The sequence below is a fragment of the Staurois parvus genome, unplaced genomic scaffold (assembly GCF_062004578.1).
Source record: "Staurois parvus isolate SC_StPar_1 unplaced genomic scaffold, SC_StPar_1.0 ptg000155l, whole genome shotgun sequence".
Classification (NCBI taxonomy): Eukaryota; Metazoa; Chordata; class Amphibia; order Anura; family Ranidae; genus Staurois; species Staurois parvus.
Window position 1 is genome coordinate 14,329,175 of NW_028317951.1, and position 24,097 is coordinate 14,353,271.

General features: G+C 40.1%; 1 protein-coding gene across 1 annotated transcript in view; it reads left to right on the forward strand.

The window, feature by feature from the left end:
- The window catches only part of MYNN (myoneurin), a 34,188-nt gene extending 11,808 nt beyond the window's left edge, over positions 1-22,380 (forward strand). The window contains exons 4-8 of the mRNA XM_089675473.1: positions 5,029-5,188; positions 6,141-6,319; positions 8,792-8,875; positions 10,895-10,981; positions 19,104-22,380. Of these exons, the coding sequence (XP_089531599.1) occupies positions 5,029-5,188; positions 6,141-6,319; positions 8,792-8,875; positions 10,895-10,981; positions 19,104-19,366 (773 nt within the window). The 3' untranslated portion in view covers positions 19,367-22,380. The remainder of the gene's footprint in view (positions 1-5,028; positions 5,189-6,140; positions 6,320-8,791; positions 8,876-10,894; positions 10,982-19,103) is intronic.
- Positions 22,381-24,097: the final 1,717 nt, after the last annotated feature.

Genomic DNA, 24,097 nt, shown 5'->3' on the forward strand with positions numbered 1-24,097 from the left:
ACAGCAGCACCTAAGACTAGAATAGGAGGCTTCAACGCCTCCTGACTCGACCAGAGGCATCCATTTTGCCGCGACGCTAACGCTCCCGTTAGAACAGCACCATGTGCTGCAATGTGCAGAATTGTCGGAGGCGTTTTGGGAAGTGGTAAAAACGCTTCCCAAACGCCTTTCTGCCGCCTGCACACAACGCTAGTCTGAACGTAGCCTTACTTTAGCTTGTCATCTCTGAGCCAGCATCTCAGTCGACAAAGTAGAAGTTGACCCTCCAGAAGGGAGATGAGCCCCATAGAAGTCTATGGGACTAATGCACAGGTGTTGTCATGACAGAGAGAACTTGTGACACTGGTTGTAAACAATCCCGGGAGACCACTGCCCTCGGATCTTTGATCTTGGAAGGGAGGTTTAGATTGGTTAGGTCCGGGGCTAAATGAATATGTGCACTTTGTTTAAAAAGTGGATTTATCTTCTGATAAATGGGCCCCAGTAATATGGTTAGCACTCATCTCACAAACGTTGACTGTATAAGTATTTTTCAGTAGTAGTGCTAACAATATCCCTTCCTATATTTCTGAAGTTCCCCAGGTAAATTGCAATATACTGTATCTATGTTCATCATGATACCATCTTTCTATAGCCCTCTGTATGTTGCAAATTATTGTTTTACCACTTGCCCTCCAGAAGATTTACCCCCCTTTCAACTAATAATTATGCAGCCACGCAGTGCTGTACCCAAACAAAATGTATGTCCCTTCTTTTTTCTTTTTTTTTTTACACAAATAGAGATTTCTTTTGGTGGTATTTTTATTTTTTATTTCTTGCGCTATAAACAAAATAAGGCTGACAATTTTGAAAAAAAAAACTATATTTTTTACTTTTAGTTATAAAAGTTATATTTTTTATATATATATATTTATTTATTTTTTTACTTTTTTTTAACTGTAACAAGCAGATCTTAAGGTTTCTCTAAAATGTGATAGCCAGTTTCCTGACTACCTAACATCTTTTGAGACCCAGTGTATACATGAGGACAGGAGGGACAAAAAAAACAGGTATCACGCCTAATTCTATGTCTGCCACAGACACAACATCTTTTTTGGGGTGACTTTTGGGTTGGGGTACCAGGAATCACATCAGCAAAATGCCTCTCATGCAGCCTGCTCACTGCATCTGGGTTAGGGGTTTGGTCCACAGCACCTTCTGGATACAAAAGGGCCGCGATGATCTCTTCCTGGAATTTTAGGAAGGATGCACTTCTTGCAGTTGCTTTGTAAAGCACAAAAGCGTTGTACAGAGCTAACTGAATTATACAGACACTTTTTGTACTAGAGTCTGGCTTTGCGGAAAAGTAAGTATGGCTTTATCATCTGGCCATTGAAGTCCACCCCTCTCATGTTAAGGTCATAGTCGTGGACACAGAGGGGCTTCTCAACAACACCAGCTGCCGTGGAAATTTGGAGGGTCTTGTGTGCGTGAATGGAAGACAGGACAAAACATCCAGTTTCTCCTTCCACTTCACTGCCAGCAATTCATCATTTTTCAAGCAAGCTTTCTCCCCCTTTCTAAGATGGTTATGTACATGCCATTCGGAGAAATCCCGGCAATTAGGTCGCACGGTGCCACACGCGCCAATTCCAAGATTGTACAAATGTCTAAATAGTGGCACGCTTGTATAAAAATTGTCCATGGATAAGTGGGACCTTATATGGAAAAAGGGTGACACCAAGTCGCAAACTATCTTGCCACTGCTCCCCATGTAGGCTGGGTATCCAGGGGGCTCCACATGACTATCTTTTCCCTCGTAAATCCAAAAATTACATGTATAGCCTGTTGCCCTCTTCCAGGTCTTTAAACATTTTGACCCCATATCTGCAATGCTTGCTGGGGAGAAATTGTTTGAATGCAACTCAGCCAGAAAAATTAATGAGGGACTCATCAACACAGATGTTGCTGGGTAGTATACACATCTGCAGGGTGATTTACGAGGGGCTGACTTTTGTGGAGCCAGTCAAATTCAGGATCACCCCAAGGACAACAGAGTGTTCTGTCATTGAAATGCATAAATCACGTTATATTCTCATATCTATGCCTGGCCATGGCAGCAGAGAACACAGGCATATAATGAATCGGGTCTGTGGACCAATACAACCACAATTCATCCATTTAGCAATGTCCATGTTGAGTGTAAGGCCCAAAAAAAGTTAAATTCTGAAACCATAATTGGTTTCCATGCAAATGGTCTGGTAAGGTTTGAATTTGGGTCGGCGGCAATAAATTGTTGTGCGTATAAATTGCTTTGATCCAAAATCTATCATACAGATCTTCCGTGAAAAAGAGCTCCAAAAAATCAAGGGGAGTAGTTAAATTTTGTTTTCACCTGAATTCTGGGTTGGGCATTGAATGGGGGAAGTACGGGTGCTGCAGAATTTGTGGGAAGCACATCCAGAAGGACACTATGGGCTCTACGGGCCTGTGTTCAAATTCTTGGTGGCTGCATGACACTACTTGTGCTAGCCAATGCACCAGCTTTTGCTGCACTTAGGGGACTCGCCACATCACCAAGTGATACTGCAGTGCAGGTATGAAAAAAAAAACAGGATGTACTAGGAAGCTGGTGTTCGCCAGTTCACCAAAAGGTAGAGCGGCACTAGTACTGGCACTCTGCTGCATATGAGAATCATCATGCAATTGTAACACCTCAGCAACCTGGGAACGGGTATGCCTGATCTTAGCAGGGACCTCTTCTCCATCGTCTGACCTATCTGTCAGGGTCTACAGGTTCGTATTCTGAGCCTGATTCTGTCAGTGAGGCTTCCCCTTCGCTCTCATCTGACATGCTCAGAATCCTGTGGACCTCTTCACTAGAGTACCTTTCATTGGACATTTTGGCCACCTAATTTCTAGGTACCTAGCACAACTAACAAGGAAATAGGGCACCTGGCTGTCAGGCACTGCTTGAACTGCTACAAAAAAATGTACCTGCTAGCACTAGCAGAGATCAGTCCTGGTCTTGCTAACCCTGCAGTTTTGTGTGCAGTGTATCAAGTGACAGTGATCTACTGACACTGCACTTTCTAGGGGAGAAGGGGGGGTTAAATATAGGGACTAAATGCTGATCCTGCTAAGGCTGCATTTTTGGGGACACTGTACTATTGTGAACGCTGGTATAGTGCTGATCTGATCAAAGATATTGATCCGTTCAGACACTATACTAGCAATGGAGGTTTATTATGCAATCATAGGCATTTTAAAGACATTAACCATTAGCCGCCCGGCCAATGGCCGTTTGGCGGCTTCAAAAGTGTCTCTGCACTCCGGGTGCACGCCATTTGGAGTGCTCCCGCACATGCGCAGTTTACGCTAATGCAGAGAGGCGCAGCAGTGCGATCTGTCACCGGCCGTGCACCTCGGACACGGCCGATGACAGATCCGAGTACCGGCTCCCACTGCTGGTACCATGTGACCTGCTGTGACCAATCACAGCAGGTCACATGACAGTTGTATACAATGGATGGCTTCATTCATGATGCCATCCATTGTATACTAGTGCCTAGCTGTGAATGGTCACAGCTAATCACATGCACATGTCATGTGATTAGCTGTGACCAAATCACAGCTAAGCACAAAAAAAAAAAAAAAAAAGCTGAATGAATCGATTTCATTCAGGTAAATGCTTGCTTATAGCAAAGTAATTCTTTGCTATAAGCAAATTGTGTAAAAGAAAAAAAAAAAAAAAAAAAAAAAAATACTGATCACTTCCCCAAAGTAGTACAATGTTACTATGGTAACATTGTACTACTTTGGTCATAGTAAAATATGAAAAAAAAATCTTAAAAAAAAAAAATAATATAATAAAAAATTAAATATAATAAAAAAATTAAAAAATATATATATATATTTTTTTCATACTGTCACCAGTCAGTGTCCCTGTTCACCACCATGCCAGTTATATGATGATGCTGTACTGCACTGGTGACAGTATGTAAAAAAAAAATAGTGAAAATAATTTTTTTAATTTTTTCATTTTCCGAAAAATGATGACAAAAAAATACAACTTCAAAAAACTCGCCATGCCTCTTATGAAGTACGTTGGACTGTCTACTCTGCAAAAAAGGGTCATTTGGGGATATCTGTACTATTCTGACATTCTTGGACCTCAAGAAATTAGATTGCCTGTCAGTACTTCAGGATTGATCAATATTCAGATCTATACCATAGTTTGTGAACTCTATAACTTTCCTACAAACTAAAAAATACATCCTAATTTGGGTTATTTTCACCAAAGACATGTAGCAGAATACATCTCGGCCTAAATTTATGAAGAACAATTATTTATTTGTAAACTTTTATAACAGAAACAAAGAAAATGTGGGGTTTTTTTCAAAATTTTTGGTCTTTTTTTGTTAATTTAGCAAAAAATAACCCCAGCGGTGATTAAATACCACCAAAAGAAAGCTCTAGTTGTGTGAAGAAAATGATAAAATTTTAGTTTGGGTACAGTGTTGTATGACCGCGCAATTGTCATTCAAAGTGTGAGAGCGCTGAAACGTGAAAAATGGCCTGGGCAGGAAGGTGTAAAATTGCACGGTATTGAAACAGTTAAAAGGCTGAAAATAACCTTATCAAAAGCATGTTCAGGAAAGGAGCTTTTGGTCAGAAAAATAAAAGCTTGGAACGGGTAAATGCTCTTAAGCTTTAGACAAGTTTAGCACTTGAGCTTTCATTCCAGTGGCCAGAAAAAATCAATATGCTGGCCAATGGAATCCATAAGCTCTCAAAAGCTTGACATGCCTAAATACATGTGCAATATGTGGCTTTAAGCACTTATTTTTAAGCTGCTTTTTCCTGTGTACATGACCCATAAAAGTAATAAACATAGGCAAAGCGTATTTTAAGAAGGAGCCCAGCAGTGGCAGCCTATTTCTTACATGACAGGTTATACTATTAGAATGAGTGATATGTTTTTGGTTAAGCAGAATCCCTTCCATTCTAGTTGAACAAAATATTTCTCTTTTTTTTTTTTTGTCTTAGGAGAAAAGCCATATCAATGTAAACTCTGCGATAAAGGATTTGCCCAAAAATGCCAGTTGGTTTTTCATAGACGAATGCATCATGGAGAGGAAAAGCCATACAAATGTGATATGTGCAATCTACAGTTCGCAACTTCAAGCAATCTTAAAATTCATGCTAGGTCAGTGATGTGCACCCATACAACCTAGCATTAGGAATGAAAAATATATTACAAAATTTTCAGTTTAATATTTTATAATTTTGATCTATGTGCAGCAGTATTTTTATTATAAAAAATAAATAAAAGTTTGTAAAGGCCTACAATATTTCTTTACGTTTAAAATACACACAAATAGAGTGGCTACCCGCTATACCTGATAAGAAACAGTGTGCACCAAAGGGGGTAGAATGAGAGTGCCTCTGAGGACTGTAGCCTCTTGCTAGTCATTTTTTTTCCATGAAACTTTGATCCTTCAGTGCTAGAAAACATTGTGAAAAAATGAAAAAAAAAAAAATGGGACGCTATTGTGAAATTTCCTAAGGATTATGGACATTCCAAATTAGGGGTTCTTGGTTATGAATAATCAGTCATATGCTTTAGCTCAGCACCTGGGGGTTCACTGAGCTGTGGCTAAATGACCTCCCATTTGATTTCTGCATAGTTCTAGGGCCAGTGCCACTTGTCAAATTCAATGGCATGACATCAATGATCTTTTTTTTAGCCATCTGTAAGGTTGGCATTCTGACCACCATTGTAAAGGGGCATTCTTCTGACTGTCCACCAATATAAGTGCCACTTTTCCTACTGACCCCCAAAGAATAAGTTCTAGCAGGGTTTCCCCAAGACGTGAAAATTAATTCAAGGGTTCAAAGGTAAAAGGGTTGAGAAGGGCTGCTTTAACATGTTAAAGCTTATTTTAGATTTTAATGATTGGGTGTAGACCTATTTTAAGCAGTGTCGCAATGAGAAAAAAAGGCTATACCCCTGCATGCTTTTTTTTTTTTTTTTTTTTTTTTGGCAAAATTTTGCATTTGATCAAAGTACATCTTTAATTATTCTTCTCTACATAGTCTGTATAACAAAAACACTTTCTGAAATGACACTAACTGGTGCTCTGCTTGCTTTATGACAGAAAACACAGCGGAGAAAAGCCATATGTCTGTGACCGATGTGGTCAGAAGTTTGCACAGGCCAGTACCCTAACATACCATGTCCGCCGTCATACAGGAGAAAAGCCATATGTCTGTGACACATGTGGGAAAGCATTTGCTGTATCAAGTTCTCTAATTACTCATGCAAGAAAACACACAGGTAACAAAAATACAAGACTTATTAAGGACTTTGTTCAAAGTACATAAAACAGATACTTTGGTGTCGTGGGAGATTTGGCATTATAAAGCACAGTCAGGCTGCTTACCTAATTTAGCCATACACAGTTAGAATTTCAGCTGATCCTTACTGAAGCAGCTGAAATTTGAGCCGCGGTTGCCCCAGTCAACACCACCAGGCTCAACAAGCATTGAGTAAAAATTTAAGCAGCTGGGTGTAAAACTATCAGCTGAACTGTGAATGCATTGAGTCAGTTACTGTTTGGGTTTTCAGACAGCCGTGGGTGCTGTAGTTTTGTATATACAACAGCAGGTAGGGGAGATTTTTCTATCCACGCTGTTTAGTGAGGATGGTGGAATCTACCACGTCAATCAAGAGAAATACATGCTTGTATGGCTAGCTTTAGACTCCATTGCTCTGACAATGTTCTGCTGGGTAGCCTCAGGCTGTCTATTTGTGAGAACTTTTCATTGATCTTTTCCTAGTGATCTGCCTTGTTCACTCTTGGAGAGCTGAGATTGTGTTGACAATTATTCTTTTAATATGCGCAGTCTATAGGTGAGCATACATGAAAGAGTTTTTTAAATATTATGATCTTATCTTACAAAAGATAAGTGGGTGTTTTGATTTGATTTAATAAATCAAAATAATTGGAAATTCTTTTTAGTAAAATTGATGCGTATGTGTGTGATTAAACAGGAATATACAGTATATAGATTGATAATGACAATATCTAGCAAAAATCAAAGGAAACATTTTGTGTATGGACATGCAATGAGCAGTTTGGCTAGCTGCACTTTCTGTCCATGCCTTTGTAATGCCCACAATTTGGGACAGAGCTACAGCCAGAAAAAGAGAGGTTTTTAATCCCCTACAGGGCTAGTGATCCAAACAGTACCAAGTGTTATACGCACTTGGCCTCCTTTTGGGATTAAAGTGTTACTAAACCCAGGACTACCCATTCACTACATCTGGTCCCCCACAGTACACACAACATGGAAGTGCAATTATTTTAGTAAATATAAACTGCTAAATACCTTTTCTTATCAGCAGTATATAACAGTCTTGTGACTTCTATCAGTGTCTGGCTGAGCACTGGAAAACCTTGAAAGGGGAGTTTGAATTCTCCTTTGACAGTTCCATGAGGCTGCATTACCCCTGACCCTCTGTCTTGACAGGGCCGATTGTCCCTGTGCCAACCACATGCACCCTCCCCCCCAAAAAAATTCCTAGCAATGCACACCAAACTGAGCATGTGCAGAGTATTGTCTATGGCTCTGTAGTATCAGCAGATGGATTGAGGACTGGGAACAAAATTTTATGTAACTTTCACTACATAATTCATTATTATTTTTTTTTACAAATTGCACCCATGACAGTGGTTTCACAGAACATTTTGGGCCATTTCACACAGGTGGCAAAGGAGCAGCATTTGTACACATTGATTTAATATTCTCCTGTATAAACAGAGCTGGGAGGTGGAAGGAAATAAAATGAATCACTCTTCTTACTAATTCACGTGTGCATAAATCGAGCTTGAGCTATTGAATGCCATCAGACAGTGAAGACCGTTTTTTTTTAATTGGCCTGGTAAATGTGAACATTAACCTAATGGTACTTCTGCTGGCTGAAAATGTAAATATGAAATATGCTGATGCAATATTTTATATTGATTTGACAAAAAATATTTTTATAATTGTCATTTTAAAATCTTGAATATAAATAAATGAAGAAAATGTATACAAGAACAGTATGCGCTTCCTGTAATATGCACGGACAGGGAGTGTTCGATTTGGTGGGTTCCAATATGGATGACATGTAAAGACATCAGTCCACATCTTTAAATCTGCATGGCTAATGTTATTTGTGGTTCCTACATCATATAATATACCATATGTACCCCTGAAGAAGACAAGTGTTCAAAACATGTTGAGTCTCACCAAATTAACTAAATTGAAGCAAAAGACTCTGTCATCTGTATAATATGCAGAGAATGTAATGGTATATTGTATCATCACAAATTGTTAATTGTGGACTACAATAATACTATTATTGGTTATGACAGATGTTTTTATCATTTGTGTTTAATAAAGGCACCTGTGATTTTAATCTGATCTGGTTATTACATTATTATTACATTTGTCAGTAAAGTGCCTATAAAAGTCCCAGCTACATATAGGAATATTCTTTTGAGGTGTCATTGATTAGAAGTGTCTGCATTACCACCTGCTGTGGTTGGCTATAGCAACTCATCAATGTCTCAAACATTTTCTATGCTGATGCAGAGAGAGAAAGAGAAGAATTGGGTTGGTCGCAATGGTCAATAATAAACGTTCTTCATTTAGAAAATTAAATTATGAGGCTCACTGGTATTTATTTGGAATGTTCTTTGTAAATAATATACAGTTTGATGTTATGCTTGCCAGTGCATTGACTTCTACTTGCAATACATAGGGGAAAAACCTTACATCTGTGGAGTCTGTGGGAAGAGCTTCATTTCTTCAGGAGAACTTAATAAACATTTCCGGTCTCATACAGGTATGATATTCATTTTTGAAGATTTTTTTTTTCCTCTAAGGACAGCTGTAATTTGACTAACTTTAGGAACCCATTTCCCCCCAAACTAAATTGTACTGACTTTCCACATTTTTGCTGCTTGCTTATCTTAAATTGGCCATGCATAGCTTGAATTTCAACTGATTCATCCTGATGGCACCACCCAGCTCAACAAAAATCAATTTTTCAGTTGACTTTTGTCAAATGAGTCAAGCTGAAAATTGGCGGCCAAACAGTGAGAGCAGGATCCTGCCAACTACTGAATACAATAGCTAGCAGGGAAATGTCTTCCTTTTTAGCTTGGATGGAGGAATCAACTATATATCTCTTATTTGGACAAATATACATGTATGGCTAGCCTTGGTTCCGGAGCTGTGGCCTTTTCCTGTGTTCACATCCCCTGTGGAAAAATGAGTTTAGTGAAAGGTACACTTCAAACATGGACAAAGTAAACTGCGCATATGATGAAAACAAATGTGAAGACAATAAGGAGATCAGCTAATATAGAGTTGGTTTATTATATTTTTTGCTGATTGTGTCCCGTTGGGAAGCGTTCTCTTTCTCTGAAGGGAATTCTATTCTGAATCAGTCTTCACAGGTGCAAGTGTCACTACTGAAAGATTTATCTTTACCTCTTGTTCTGGTGACACCTGTAAAATTTTGATTTTCCCATTACTTGTTTGTATTGGTGACAAAGGTCATCAGCCCCAGCGTTGACACCACAGCGATAAAAACTATACAGGGCTTCTAATCCTTTATCACTGCATCCAACACTAAAAAAAAAAATGTTTCTACACTGGTATTCGGCATTCTATGCTAGGTGGACCATTTTAATAAAATGAAATGTCTCTCCGTCTTCTACTGTGGAGGAGTGGAAAATGGCTATTAATGCAGTTTTCCCGCTATATAAGTTTACATATGCAAGTCGTAACTGCCCACGCAAATTCAACAAAATTTGGTCCAACTGGATATATGCCAAAGTAATTACTGTCTGACAAACACCAATGCCTGCATACTACTGCTGTCCTGGGGCCATGGCTTGGACTATGATACATTTCTATAAGACAAGTAACCTGTATACCTGGCCTTTGCATCCCCTTTTATTTCCCTCCTGCCCCTTCTAGTTTTCTCTGCCCCCCTGCTCCTGCCTTTCCCCCCTGCCTCCCTCACCCTTGTCCTGTATACCCCATTTGTCTTGGATAGTAACATGTGGCGAAATGTAGATTGTATTTATAATCAAAATGTTAATACTGCAGTGCCTTTCCATGTTCGCCTAATGTTTACTATTGAGCTTGCCCTGTAATATCTGCAACAACAAAATTTAAAATATTTTTAATCGAAAAAAAAAGGTTTTTAGCTTTACATTCACTTTAAATTTATTTTTTTCAATGCAAGCAGTGTAAATTCCTGAATTTTACCTGGTTTTAGTCTCTGTGTGACTGATCTCAGAGTGGGAGAAGGACAAGCAGTACAGGAAGCCAATTCATTAAAGTCCTGAATGTGAGCTTGTTGACAGGAGGAGAAAGCAGAGTGACAAATAGATAATCTTATCACCGTGCTGCTTCTCCTTCACTGTTCAGTCACAGGGTGGGGATGGGTTCTTGACAGCCTGGGGATCAGAAAAAGCTGTCATTCAAACCAAAATTGGGACAATTAGTGATGGAAAAATTGATTCCTGCCCTGCGGTACACGTGGGTTGGAAATACCATCAGTGCAGAAGCTGATAAAAGTATTGGCTCTTCTGCGTTACCAGTATAAATCTTTTACATGCTAGCTTGGGGCAGAGCTTGCTACCTGAAGGACACAAGCACAAGAATCTTATGCTCCTCCTGGGTGACTACAAGACTGGTGTGAGTCCTGGGTCTGTCTGACACACTTGCCTAAACAACATCTGCAGAGCATGCTTAGAAATGTTGTCAATGTTGTTTAAACCTAGCATCACATAAAAATGTACAGTTCGCTGAAAAAAACCTGACTTTTGTAACATTGCTATGACTTCAGGAGAAAGGCCTTTCGTCTGTGAAGTTTGTGGAAATTCTTACACAGATGTGAAAAACTTGAAGAAACATAAGCTGAAAGCACACTGTGGTAAGTTAACGTACTTTGTGATCTTCGTGCTAAGAAATTATTGTTGAATAATTAAGACCACTCTAATTGTTAGAAGCTGCCATGTATAGTACATATAAATCGTATTTATCCTCTTGGAAGCTTTCATGTTTTATTGTCAGAGAACATTAAATTAAAATGGACTTTACCTCTTGCCAATGAGGTTATGCACTCATGCACAAAACTGTGATAGTTCTAATTTTTTTATGTTACAACCTATTATTGCAATGGTTTATCAAATGCATATTTTCAGTAAAAAGTACATGAAAGTTTTTATAAAGTATTGACCACTGAGGATTTACTCCCCTTCCTGACCAGGCCATCTTTTGCGTTACGGCGCTGCATTACCTTAACTGACAATTGCTCGGTTATGCCGCGCTGCACCCAAATGAAAATATGTCCTTTTTTTTCCCACGAATTGAGCTTTCTTTCAGTGGTATTTGATTACCTGTGCGTTATTTTTTGCGCTATAAAAAAAAAATGACCGACAATTTTGAGAGAAAAAAAATATATTTTTGATTTTTTGCTATTAAACATGTCCAGTAAAAAAAAATAAAATTTTGTCATATATTTATGCCAAAATGTATTCTGCTATATGTCTTTGCTAAAAAAAAAATCCCAATACGTGTAAATTAATTAGTTTACATGAAAGTTATAGCGTTTACAAATGGTGGTATATATACTGGGATTTTTTTTTTCTTTCTACTAGTAATGGCGGCGATCAGCGACTTATAGCGGGACTGCGGCGGACATTCTAACACTGGGGGGTAACTGACTTGGTGTCACTGAAATCCCCGTTAACGCCATTACAATGATCAGTGCTAAAAAAGCACTGACACTGTACTAATAGCACTGGGCAAGAAGGGATTTTTTTTTTTTTTTAATTTAAATATTTATTAAATTTTTCATGTTAATACAAAAACTCAAACAGGGAAGTAATTCTCATACAAGTATACATTTATAACATTTCTGTCTTTCCCTTACTTAAAACTCTTTTCTTTCCCATCCCACTACCCCTCCCTCCCACCCCTCTTCCCCCTCTGCAGACTCTATCCCATTCTATTCTCTTGAGGCTTTTTAGTGTTATGTTAACATCCTAGTTTATATTTTCTTATATTTCTCTTTCAATCCTGCTCTTTCCCACTTTTCCCATCTCCTGAGATACACTCCCATTCTGTCTTCCTGCATATGATATGATCTTTCCATTCTACCTATCTGGTTTACTCTGTTAATCCAGTCCACCTCCTTCGGTACCTCGACATTCCGCCAAAACTTGGGTATCAACCCTTTCGCTGCATTCAAGAAGTACCAAATACCTGAATCTTTATATTTATTTACAGATGTCTCCACAACGTGTAGGAGACACGTCGTTGGATCTAATCTTATGTCAATTTCCGTTATTTCTTTAATCAACTTGACTATTGTCTTCCAAAAAGCCTGGATTTTCGGACATTCCCACCATATGTGAAACACCGTGCCTATATCTCCACATCCTCTCCAACACATATTTGAACTTTCCCCATTCATCTTGTGTTCAACACTCGGTGTGATGTGCCATCGTGTCACAAACTTATAATTAACCTCCACCTCTCTCATACTAACATTATCGTGTATCAATCTAAACATCTTTCTCTGTCTATCCTCATCAAACTCAACTCCCATATCTCTTTCCCATTTTGTCATAAAATTTAACTTTGTGTTTGTGTCTAATTCTGTGAGAATTCTATACACTTTTGAAACACCGTGCTTCCCATCCCTTCGTGTCTCCAACAACCTTTCAAACATATTCCACTCCTGTTTTATTCTCAAAGGTTTCGGAAGTTTTCCAATAAAACTTTTCAATTGATGGTATTTCCACTCATCCATTCTAAAAAAAATGTCTCCCTTCTTCTCTATTAACTCTTTAAGTGATCTCAATTCCCCCTCCACCAATACATCTCTCAGTTGGGTATCTTCCTTTCTGAACCATCTCCCCGAAATCTTGTTCTTTCCCGGAGGAAAGTACTCAGAATTCGTGAGAGGCATTAATGTTGAATTAAATTCCCATTTCATATTTTTATGTAAATTGTCCCATACCCTAAAGACATTTAAAGTGTAAATACTTGTGCTTTCTTTGGTTCCCCTAAACTGTGGTGGGACCCATATCATCTGACTCAATCCAATTCCACTAAGCTCATTCTCTATTGTTACCCAACTTTTCCCCTTATGGTTAAATGTCCAGTCATATATTCTTGCCAAAACCACTGCTTTATAATATCTCTTGACATCTGGTAAACCCAATCCCCCTTTCTCTTTAGTCCTACTCAATGTTTCATATGCTATTCTAGGTTTTTTATTCTTCCATATGTATCTTGTTAACATTTTTTTCATTATCTTAAAGAAGGCTTCTGGAATTTTAATTGGTACCATTTGAAATCTATACAGTATTTTAGGCATAATTACCATTTTGACTAAGTTTATACGTCCTATCCAGGATGGATTTCCTCCTTCTAGTCTTTTTAAATCTTCCCTGATCTCATTAATCAAAGAGATATAATTTACTCTATACAAATGCTTGGATGAGGCAGTGATTTTTATTCCTAGGTATTTTATCTCTTTTTCTCTCCAAATAAAGGGGAATTCTTTTTGTAATTTTTCTTTTTCATTCTTTGATATATTAATATTCAGGATCTCTGTTTTCGTTGGGTTAATTTTTAAATTTGATAATTCACCGTACTCCTTCAGAATCTTCATTATATTTGGGAGAGTTATTCGGGGATTCCCCACATAGAACAATAAATCGTCCGCAAAGGCCGCTACTCTATGTTCTATGGATTCTATCTGAATTCCCTTTACCGATCCACTATTTCTTATTATTGACAGCAGAGGTTCGAGTGACAATACATATAGCAGGGGAGACAGAGGACAGCCCTGTCTTGTACCATTTGACATTCCAATGGGTTCTGATCTCTCCCCATTTACCGTGATGATTGCAGTAGGCTCCCTATATAGTTTACTTATCCACTCTCGCATTCTATCTCCTAACCCCAGCACTTTTAAGTTGTCCATCATAAAGCCCCAGTCCACTCTATCAAATGCCTTCTCCGCATCAATTGACAAGAGCACCACCGGGGCTTTCCCTCTTCTACTCTTCTGAATAAGCATCAGGGTTCTCAAGCCATTATCTCTACCTTCTCTCCCCGGTACAAAGCCCACCTGATCTCCGTGGATCCATTCAGGCATCAGATCTCTCAACCTGTTTGCTAACACCTTTGCATACAGTTTAGTGTCTGTGTTCAACAATGAGATAGGTCTATAGCTGGAGCACTGCGATGGGTCCTTTCCCTCCTTGTGAATAAGTACTACATGTGCCTGTAGGGATTCTCTCCTCATTTCCATCCCACCTCCCAGTGCATTCATATATTTCTCCAGTTTGGGTAACAATACTTCACTAAATTTCTTATAGTACCTAACTGTATAGCCATCCGGACCTGGACTTTTTCCCCCTCCTGTACTTCTTAATGCTATTTTAATTTCTTCCTGGGAGATTTCTACGTCTAGGGAGTTCAACTGTGCTTCACTTAGTTTTGGTAATCCCGCATTTTTTAAGTATGTCATCTTTTTTTCCTTAATTCCCTCTTGGATTTCCTTTAGAGGGTCTTGGGGGCTAATATTATATAACTTTTTATAATACTCCGTAAACACTTTAATAATCTCTTTATTTGAGTGGGCCAGCTCCCCCTTTGAACTTTTTATCTTTTCTATATAATTCCTATTTTTCTTTTTATTCAAAGCTCTCATTAAATATCTTCCTGGTCTGTCTCCCAATCTATACCTCTCGTTCAAAACCCTGTTGTATACTCTTCTCTTCTCCTCATCCATCAACCTCTCTAACTCCTCTTTTTTATCCAGTAAGTTCTGTCTCGTATCTTTTGTTATTTTCTTCTTATGGATCTGCTCCAAGTCTAATATTTCTTTTAAGAGCCCACTGACCTTCTCTCTTCTTTCCTTTTTCTTCCTTGCTCCAGCCGCAATCAAGATTCCTCTTATGAATACCTTATGACTTTCCCAGACTGTAGCTATCGATACTTCCTCTGTTTCGTTCTCCTTAAAGTATTCCTTAATCTCTTTCTCGATTTTCTGAACTACATCCTCATCCAGAAGAAGGGCCTCATTTAACCTCCACCCTAATCCTCCCGTCCACCTTCTTCCCCATCTCAACTTCATCACGACCGGAGCATGATCCGGGAACGTCCTTGTCTCTATGTCAATTTTTACCAGGTGATCTATTAGTTGATGGTCTATTAAGATGTAATCTAATCTCGAGTATATCTCATGTGCATTCGAGAAGAAGGTATAGTCTCTGTCTTTCATATGCCTTATTCTCCAAGTATCCACTAGTTGATATTCATGCATCACTTTTTTCATAGCTCTCAGAGCCCTACTCCCCTCTCTTTGCACAGGAGAGGTATTATCTTTTTGTGGGTCCATACAAAAGTTTAGGTCTCCAGCTACTATCAAACGCCCTTTTTTAAAGTCCATTAATTTTTTCAACAAGCCCTTCATATACTTCTCCGAGTTTTTATTGGGACAATATATATTGGCTAAAGTACACTCAATCCCCTGGAGTCTACCTTTTAAAAATAAGAACCTCCCCTCCGGGTCGGTTCTTCTATCCTCCAACTCAAATCTCATGTTCTTTGCCACACCTATTGCAACCCCTTTTGCTCTTTTAATTGGGGAATCTGCGTAGTACCATGTTGGATAGTATTTGGATTTCAATTTCACGTTTGCCTCTATCTCGAAATGCGTCTCTTGTAAAAATACCACTGACGTAGCCCTATGATGTAACTCTTTAAACAACCTAAATCTCTTCCCTGGACAACTCAGCCCGTTCACATTATAGGTTATAAACTGTAATTCTTCCATCTTTCCCAATTAAGTCCATCTCTCTTCCAGATTGCCTCTTCCTCTTCATCTCTTCTGTCCTGCAGAGTATTGACCCAATACCTCCTCTCCTCCCTTCCACCCACCCAACTCTCTTCCCCTCCCCCCTCCCTCCCTCCCCACCTCCCCCCACCCCTCCCATCCCCCCTTCTTTTTTCCTTACCCGTTTTTAGGCCTATAATCTGCCTACAAATCATTTGTGGATCTATTTCCACCATTGATTTAAAGTTTAGGGCGTCAGCTCCGCCTATGTACGGTTCACCTCTCCTCCAACCGCCCCGATTCCCTCTCTCTGTCAAAAAGTCTTTACTCTTTACCTCCCTGCCTTAATCGGAGCCTCCAAGCGGGTCTCGGCATCCGGAGGGGGAAGGCTAGGGGCGAGAGGGAGAAGTAAGAGAGAGAGAAGAAGAAAAAAAAAAAAAAAAAAATTCGTTTTCTACTTAATTCTCCCTCTCCTCCTCCTCCACCCCCGATGCCTCCCTCAGCCCGACCTGTTGCCAGTCCTCTTTTCTTTTAACATTTATGTTTCCTTTATCTTCTTCCTCTTCTTCCCAGCCAGCTATCTCCATTCTTTGCAAGTCCAGTCTATCACAAAAATCTCTTAAATCATCCGGAAATCTCAAATACGCTGTGACCCCATTTTTCCAGCCAATCAGAAATGCTGAGGTACCCCATCTATACTGCACATTCTGTTTTCTCATTTGCTCCAACAGGGGTTTCAGGGATCTCCTTCTCCTTAGGGTCTCTACTGTTAAGTCCGCATAGATTTGGATAGTCAAGTCTCCATACTTAACTAATGGTCTTCCCTTGGTCTTCTTCCAGATCTCATCTTTGGCCCCAAAATTTTGGAACTGGACAATTATGTCCCTCGATCTTTCCTTCTCAGTAGCCCGTTTGAACTTTCCTACCCTAAACACTCCATCCAGGTCGATCCCATCAGATTCCGGTTTATCTCTTATGGAGTTTAGGATTTTTTTAACTAGTTCATAAAGTATTTCCCCTTTAGCAGTCTCTGGGATTCCTCGTATTCTAAGATTACTCCTTCTTTCTTTATTTTCTTGAACTTCCATCCTATAGGTCATTTTTTTCTGGTTATTTTCTAATTGGCTTATTCTTTCCTTTAAATTATCTATTTTCTGGGCCTGGATTTTAACTTTCTTCTCCGTTTCTTCCATTCTCAATAGAAGGTGACCTAAATCATTTCGAATAGCTGTCATTTCATGTTTTATCGTTTTTTCCAGATTTTGAAACATTTCTGCCATCTCCTTCTTATTTGGTAGTTGTAGTTCACCTTCTGGTTCTTTTTTTCCCAAGCCCTCCACTATTTGTTGGCTACCGCTGCTATTTATGCCCAATGATAACCTAGGGCTATTTCCTGAACTAATGTCCATTTCCCCCTTTGCACCTTGGGCCCTTTCTGGTGTAGTATTTCCATAAGATGTAAATTTCTTTATTGTTCCTGTTTGGGCCCCTTTGGGCCCTGCTCCCTTGGAACCTTTGTTCTTCATATCCTCTATATATCTTGATAGCCTTGCAGTTTTTCCTATTTCCTTTACTCTCCTGGGACACCTGGACCTCCTTTCTTCTTCTTTTCTAACCCCTGGGAATCCTCCCCTCTTTAACCCCTTGGACGCCTGTATCACTCAGGGGTTCACCATGCAATAGGCCCCCAACAGTTTTCACTCACCCTTCCCCTCTCCGGACGGTGGTTCCAGGCTTATGTAGAGGGCCTTCACTGCTGCTCAGTCCTGGGGGGGATTCCTCGGGGTATCCGATATTCAGTTTCTTTCTTTCCACCTCCTTTCTCTCTCCTTGAGGATGGTCTTGGGGAAGAAGAATAGCTGTCCTAATATTTATGGGTCTCCCTGACCCAGGATTAAACAGCCGGCCAGGGGGATAAAGGCAACTATAAGGTGGCAACACTTTATTTCATTAGAGCACCGACCAGCCTCCTCTCTCCCACCGAGGTCTTCCTCAGCTGGTCCCTTTCTCCTGCTTCACTCCTCCTCTGGCCGCACAGCTTTCCAGTCCTGTAACACAGGGGGAGCCGACTTGTCACTGCCACTCTGACAGGGAGCCGGCCGGCGTCTCTGTCTCCCAGTGATGCCTTGCGGCGAGCAGCGTGCTCACACCGCCCTGCTTCGTCTCCCCGGCAACCCGACAGCCGCCCTGGAGTCTCCGCAGCGAGATCACCTTCCGGAGGTCTGTGTCCGCTCTCCTCTCTCCTCCACGCGCCAGTCTCTCTCCGCTTGGAGCCCTCCTCAAGCAGGCAGGGCTTCACTCCATGAGGGTCTCGAAAGGTTAGTTTGGAGGTTATCGGAGAGCACTCACATCGTGCTCTCCGACGCCGCCATGTTTAGGCTCCGCCCCTGGGCCTGGTATGTGGGCCGGCAAGAAGGGATTAACATGAGGGGCGATCAAAGGGTTAACTGTGTGCTGCGAGTGTTTTACTAGGGGGCGTTGTCAGTGTGCTTCACTGTAATCAAACTGCTTTGCATGGCTGTGCTGTGCACAGCCACCCAGAGCAGTGTGCCCGAACTGATACGGAGGAGAAATATTAGTAAACAAAACAGTACTCCGGAAATCCTCGGAATCACTGGGCGCCGACGAGTAATCACCAACCGGGACTTGGTGATTGACACCCGCGGCCGCGAATGGCAACATGGGTGGGGGGCGCGCACCCCCTACCTGTCAATGCAAAATCGCGTATATAGATGTGATTTTGCGCACCACTGGCGCCCTGTGGTGCTATTTCTGCTGTAGGGTGGTTGGGAAGCGGTTAAAGATGATGAGGTTGTAATGAGTAAATACATACCAAACATTTCAAGCTTAAAAATTGCATGCACAGGTAACACGCCAACTAACTTTGGTAAGCAAAAATTTCCAAAGGCAGCACTTTAAAAGCCCTACAGGTATCTGCTTTAGAGTTGAATGTAAATGATGGCTCTAGAATTATTGCTGTCCAGTGTGCAAGATGGAGTACCATGTCAATGGAAGCAAAAGGTTTAAAGAGAGTTTCCTTAACAGTGGCTGCATAGGAGTGAATTATGAAACAGATTTACTAATACTTTTACAGAAAACTATGGGACATACAGTGAATGTATGATCATCTCCCTTCCAGGCAGTATTGAGTTGCTTTTTGTTTCTCTCGTTATACTATGTTGTTTGCCTTTTGCAGGGAATGAAGATGGAGATGAATCAGAAACCGTTGATGGCACAGTCAGCAATGAAGACTTAGCCAAGAAAAGCCCGGTGCCAGACACACTTGACCTGAAGCCGTCTGAGCTGTTCTTACCACTCACACTACACATTGGTCCGGAAGACCATCAGATGCTGCTGCCCCTGACAGATAATCAGAGTCTTTCTTCTGAGTCTTTATTAAGGACATCTGTGACTAATTATACAGAGCCACAGTTTATATTTTTACAGCAAATGTACTGAGAATTGCATTACAATATTGTTTCCACACAGTGAGTAACATAGAAAAACAATATAACTTGGCAGGCATTTTTTAACTGCTGTTATCAGTAGCAATACAAAATTTTATTTCTGTGACCTGTGGTGTCAAGGAAAACTCAGTTTAAAGGAGAATGTCAGTCCTAAAGCCAATTTCTTTTAATTTTTAGATCCACCGCTTGGAAAAAAAAAATCATGCACGTAACATACATTTTGACGTCTGTAGCAGTAAAGGGCCCAATATCTATGCATTATAGTATCATGCGTCAATGCACCACAGACATGTTAGGGCAGTCTGGTGCCATTCATTTTCATTATCTACCCAATGCACTAAGGAAACACACTTGTGTTGCAATGCACCACAACTGGGTACAATACCATGTGTTGTGGTGCACAGTTACAAAACATAGTGCAGGTCAAATTTTGGCCCATTGTGGTGTGATGACAGTTCATTAAAATGAACAATGTACCACAAAGGACACTTTAGGTGTCAGTGGGCCCTAAGGAAACCTAAGGCAGTTTTCTGTTTCCATGGCTTTTAAACAATAAACTAGTCATAACAAACAAACACAGCTCCATTCAGCAATAAGTACTGCAAAAAATAACAAATGCACATTGCATGAAACTAAAATGATTTGCATATATCTGTAAATGTTCTCCTGAGTGCAGTAGAGTGTGTCTGATACATGGATTGCTGCTGAGGACTTGTGCAAAAGCAGTCGATCAGATCCTTTCTGTCATTTTCTGAACAGAACAGGCTTGCGGAGCCAGATTGGTTACTATGGGCAGTGTCTTCACTTTCCTTTTCCTTTCTTTTGGTTTGCATAAAATGGACCTATAACTGGTTTGCTGCTGTTTAAATTGTATCTAAAGCCACTTTGGATAAAGCAAAGAAGGATTAGAAATTTAGTTGGAGGCTCCATTGCAGGGATTCCAACACCTCCTGTCTGGTAAAAAGGTTGTTCCCAATACAGTAATGGGAAATCTAACAGCAACACAGACAGAACTAAAAATTGTATTTTCTCTTTTAAGGGATTTCTTGAATGTTTTTCAGGTTTTTTTTTATTGCTCTCTGTTTCACATTTTCACTCACTTCCAGTCTGGAGAAAGGTTGGCTCTGAAACAGAGTGAGGGGAAACCTCTATAATGGAGCTCTGGATAGCAGTAAAATCAAATAGGTTCTAATCCTTCCCCACTCTATCCAAAATATAAAAAAAAAATGTTTTGACTGTAGCTGCACTTTATTATTTGGCTTTAGGACTTGTCTGTATGTGTCTGTCATGAGTGTAATTTGCAGTTGATATCTGTGCTTCTTAAGCACATCCTGATCCAAATGCTCTTTTTCTTACACACCTGTCGCTGAGTACAGCATAGTCTATATATGAAGTGCTTCACCTTGCAAGTGTCTTATTTTCTCTAACCTCATTTACCATTCTGCAATTGTTTTGGGGCCCGTCATTTTTTTTTTGTGGGGCTTTTGCAAGTAAATATCTGTTCTGACAATCTAGAAGCTCCAGAAATTAATTGTAGGGTTCCATTTTGGGTTCTGAACCCTATTGGTTGTGCACCTAATATCTTTTGGTTTTACCAAGCTGTGCGCCACCAGTAATGTAATTATAGGGGCCAGAAGTAAGTAAATGCTTTGCATCAGTAGAGAGTACAATTGCCTTTATTTAGGAATATGGGCAAGAGGTCAGAGTAAAAATACACATTGTTATCAGGGGCTCATTTGCCCAAATGTCTGTATAAATGCAGTTTAAAGAGAGTACAATAGTGGTAATATCACTATAGTGATAAACATTTTTGCATATGTACAGCAAATAAGTAGGTTTACTTGAAGTTAAAATACTGTTGCACTAGGTGTATTGTGCTCTGTTCTCTTCATTTTTTTTTTTTGTAAGAATTTTTACCATGATATGATATGACACAATAGTACACTGATTTCTCTTAGATATACTAATAGCAACCTAGCACTTTTCACAGTCTATTTGCTCAAATATAAGGTGCCTTAAGTAATTTATTTCAGGTAGGTGCAGTGTTGTGTTTGTCTGTATTTATAAATGTTAATAGAACTGCTCTTTTAAAAAGTGCACAGCAGTCACATGCTATTACCTTGCCTATATAGTGTACCTGTCAAACATTAACAGTGCAGGTGCCTAGTTTGTGGGCTGAACCAGCATTTAGTCTGTTATTTATAAAAAAAAAATCAGTGACATTATTCTGACAGTGGCACAGATATCACATTGATATCATTAGATCTTGGTGAAGTGACAAGCAACTCTGGTTCAGTGTTCTCTAACTATAGGTTAAAGTGACACTAAAGCTTTGTTTTTGTTTTTTCTCAAATAACAAACATGTCTATACTTACCTGCTTTGTCCAGTGGTTTTGCACAGAGCAGCCCTGATCCTCTTCTTTTCAGGTTCCTGCTGGTGCTCCTGGCTCCTCTCCTTTGAGCAGTGCCCCCAGGGAAAGCTGCTCACTATGGGGGCACCGCTGCATGCTCATCCCTGAGCCACTGCTCTATGTGTCCTTAAGACACAGAGCCACAGCTCAGCCCCGCTCTCTCATAGTCTCACTGGCTGTGATTGACAATAGAGAGAGCCCATTGGCTCTCTCTGCTGTCTCGGCCAATGAGTAGGAAGAGTCCCCAGACAGCAGGGGCTGTCGAGAACGTTGTTGGATGGGAGGGGGCTCAGGTAAGAATTGGGGGGGCGCTGCAAACAGAAGGTTTTTTACCTTCATGCATAAAATACAAAAAAACCTTGAGTCTTTAGAACCACTTTAAAGCTATGTGTGAATTTAAAAAAAGCAATACTTGACATGGTTTCTGCCTTTTCTCTTTGAAATTGTGTGCAATAAATTGTGTTTGCTTAAGAGTAAGGCACCATTAAGAATTGATTTTACACTAGAATTTGATAAAATACAAGATTTATTGTTAGGGATTCAAAGCTAAACTCCAGGCAAAGTAAACCAATAAAAATTGTAAAGATAACGTGTATATGAGGATCCTGATATGGCTTATTAACTTGAGTTAAATTCCATAATTTATGATACCAATTATTATAACTACTACAGTTTTGACCCTGGATAGAAAAACAATTATCTTCTGCAGTTAGAATAAAAGGATAAGTGCACAATTTCTGCATTTAGCCTCCCTGCAGTATCTGACTCTCTCCTGCACCAGATGAATAGTTACCTAAATCTGACAGCTGCAGCTTGCCACAATGTATATATCCTATAGGTAAAATCTTCATTGCTATGAGCCACACCTGTGCAGTAGGTGCTCATTAAGCTTGTCACCTCCAATTTTGAACAGAACAGTCTTTTTTAAATATCCACAACCCCTTCGTCTGGTTTTGTGAGACTGCAGGGTCTATTTTCTCAAGCCTCTAGTGAGGCACCAGCAGTTTTCTGAAAGCTAACATCAAAACCAATGCCTTAAACCAGCACAAAACAACACTTGGGCAAATCTGAACATGAAGATGACCACTCTGAAAAAAACATGCAAAAACAGGAGTAGCTTTCACCCTAATGGATTAAAAGCTAAGTCGATTTCCAGAAGACTTCAGGGTCATTTGCTTGTGGCCTATAACCTTATTTGGACACTCCTAGGAAAATAGCACCCAGTCCTCGGCTAAACAGCGCCACCCTCACCCTAAATGAGGCTAGCAGGGTTAATGGCTCCCCACTTACCCATACCTCATTTACGGATGGGAGCAGAGTAAACCAAAATACCACTAATATTAGCAGCAATAACCATGGAGAAGCAGAAGGTCGATTTCCAGGAGGCTTTAGAGCTGTTTGCTCCAACCATCAACTCTTGCCTGACACAAAGTCTGAACATGAAGAGGGGTGCTCCGAAAAATAAAGTGCACAAATTGTAGCAGCTATCACCCTAGTGAATTAGAAGCTAAGTTGATTTCCAGAAGGTTTTAGGTCTGTTTGCTTCTACCATCAACACCTGCATTAAGCAATGTCTGAACAAAAAGAGAGACGCTCTGGAAACAAACTTGCACAATCATTAGTACAGTAGCTTTCACTCTAATAAGCTACACGCCAAGCTGATTTCAAGAAGGCTTCAGGATGGTTTGCTGCAGCCAATCAACTCCTACCTGAAGCAATGTCTGAACATGAAGAGGACCTCTCTGAAAAAAACATGCACAAACAGGAGTAGCTATCACCGTAACGGACTAAAAGCTTAGTCGATTTCCAGAAGACACCTACATAGGAAAATAACACCTAGTCCTCGGCTAAGCAGCTCCACCCCCACCCTAAATGAGGCTAGCAGGGTTAATGGCTCCCCACTTACCCATACCTCATTGACGGATGGGAGTAGAGTAAACCAAAAGGAAGAAACTAACACCCATGCTTAGGCTGGGTCTACAAATTTCCAAAGGAAAGACGCCAACACCTATGTTAAGGCTGGGTCAGTGGGTGGTTTTCAGAGCAGAACCACTACTTTTGAGGAAGATGACTTCGGCACATTGGTAAGAGAAATTCATGTTCCTATATTTTATGCTTGTTTATTTTATGCTTTTTTATCTTTGTTGCTCACATTCTTTTTCCTAACATACAGATTAATTGAACACTGCAGAAAAATGTAAAAAGTACAAATGGGCATATAAAATGGACTGAATGATACAAACCTCTGAAACTTCTGCTTTCCTTTGAGATCCTTTGCCTTGTGGTGAGCATAAACATTCTTAAAGTGAGGA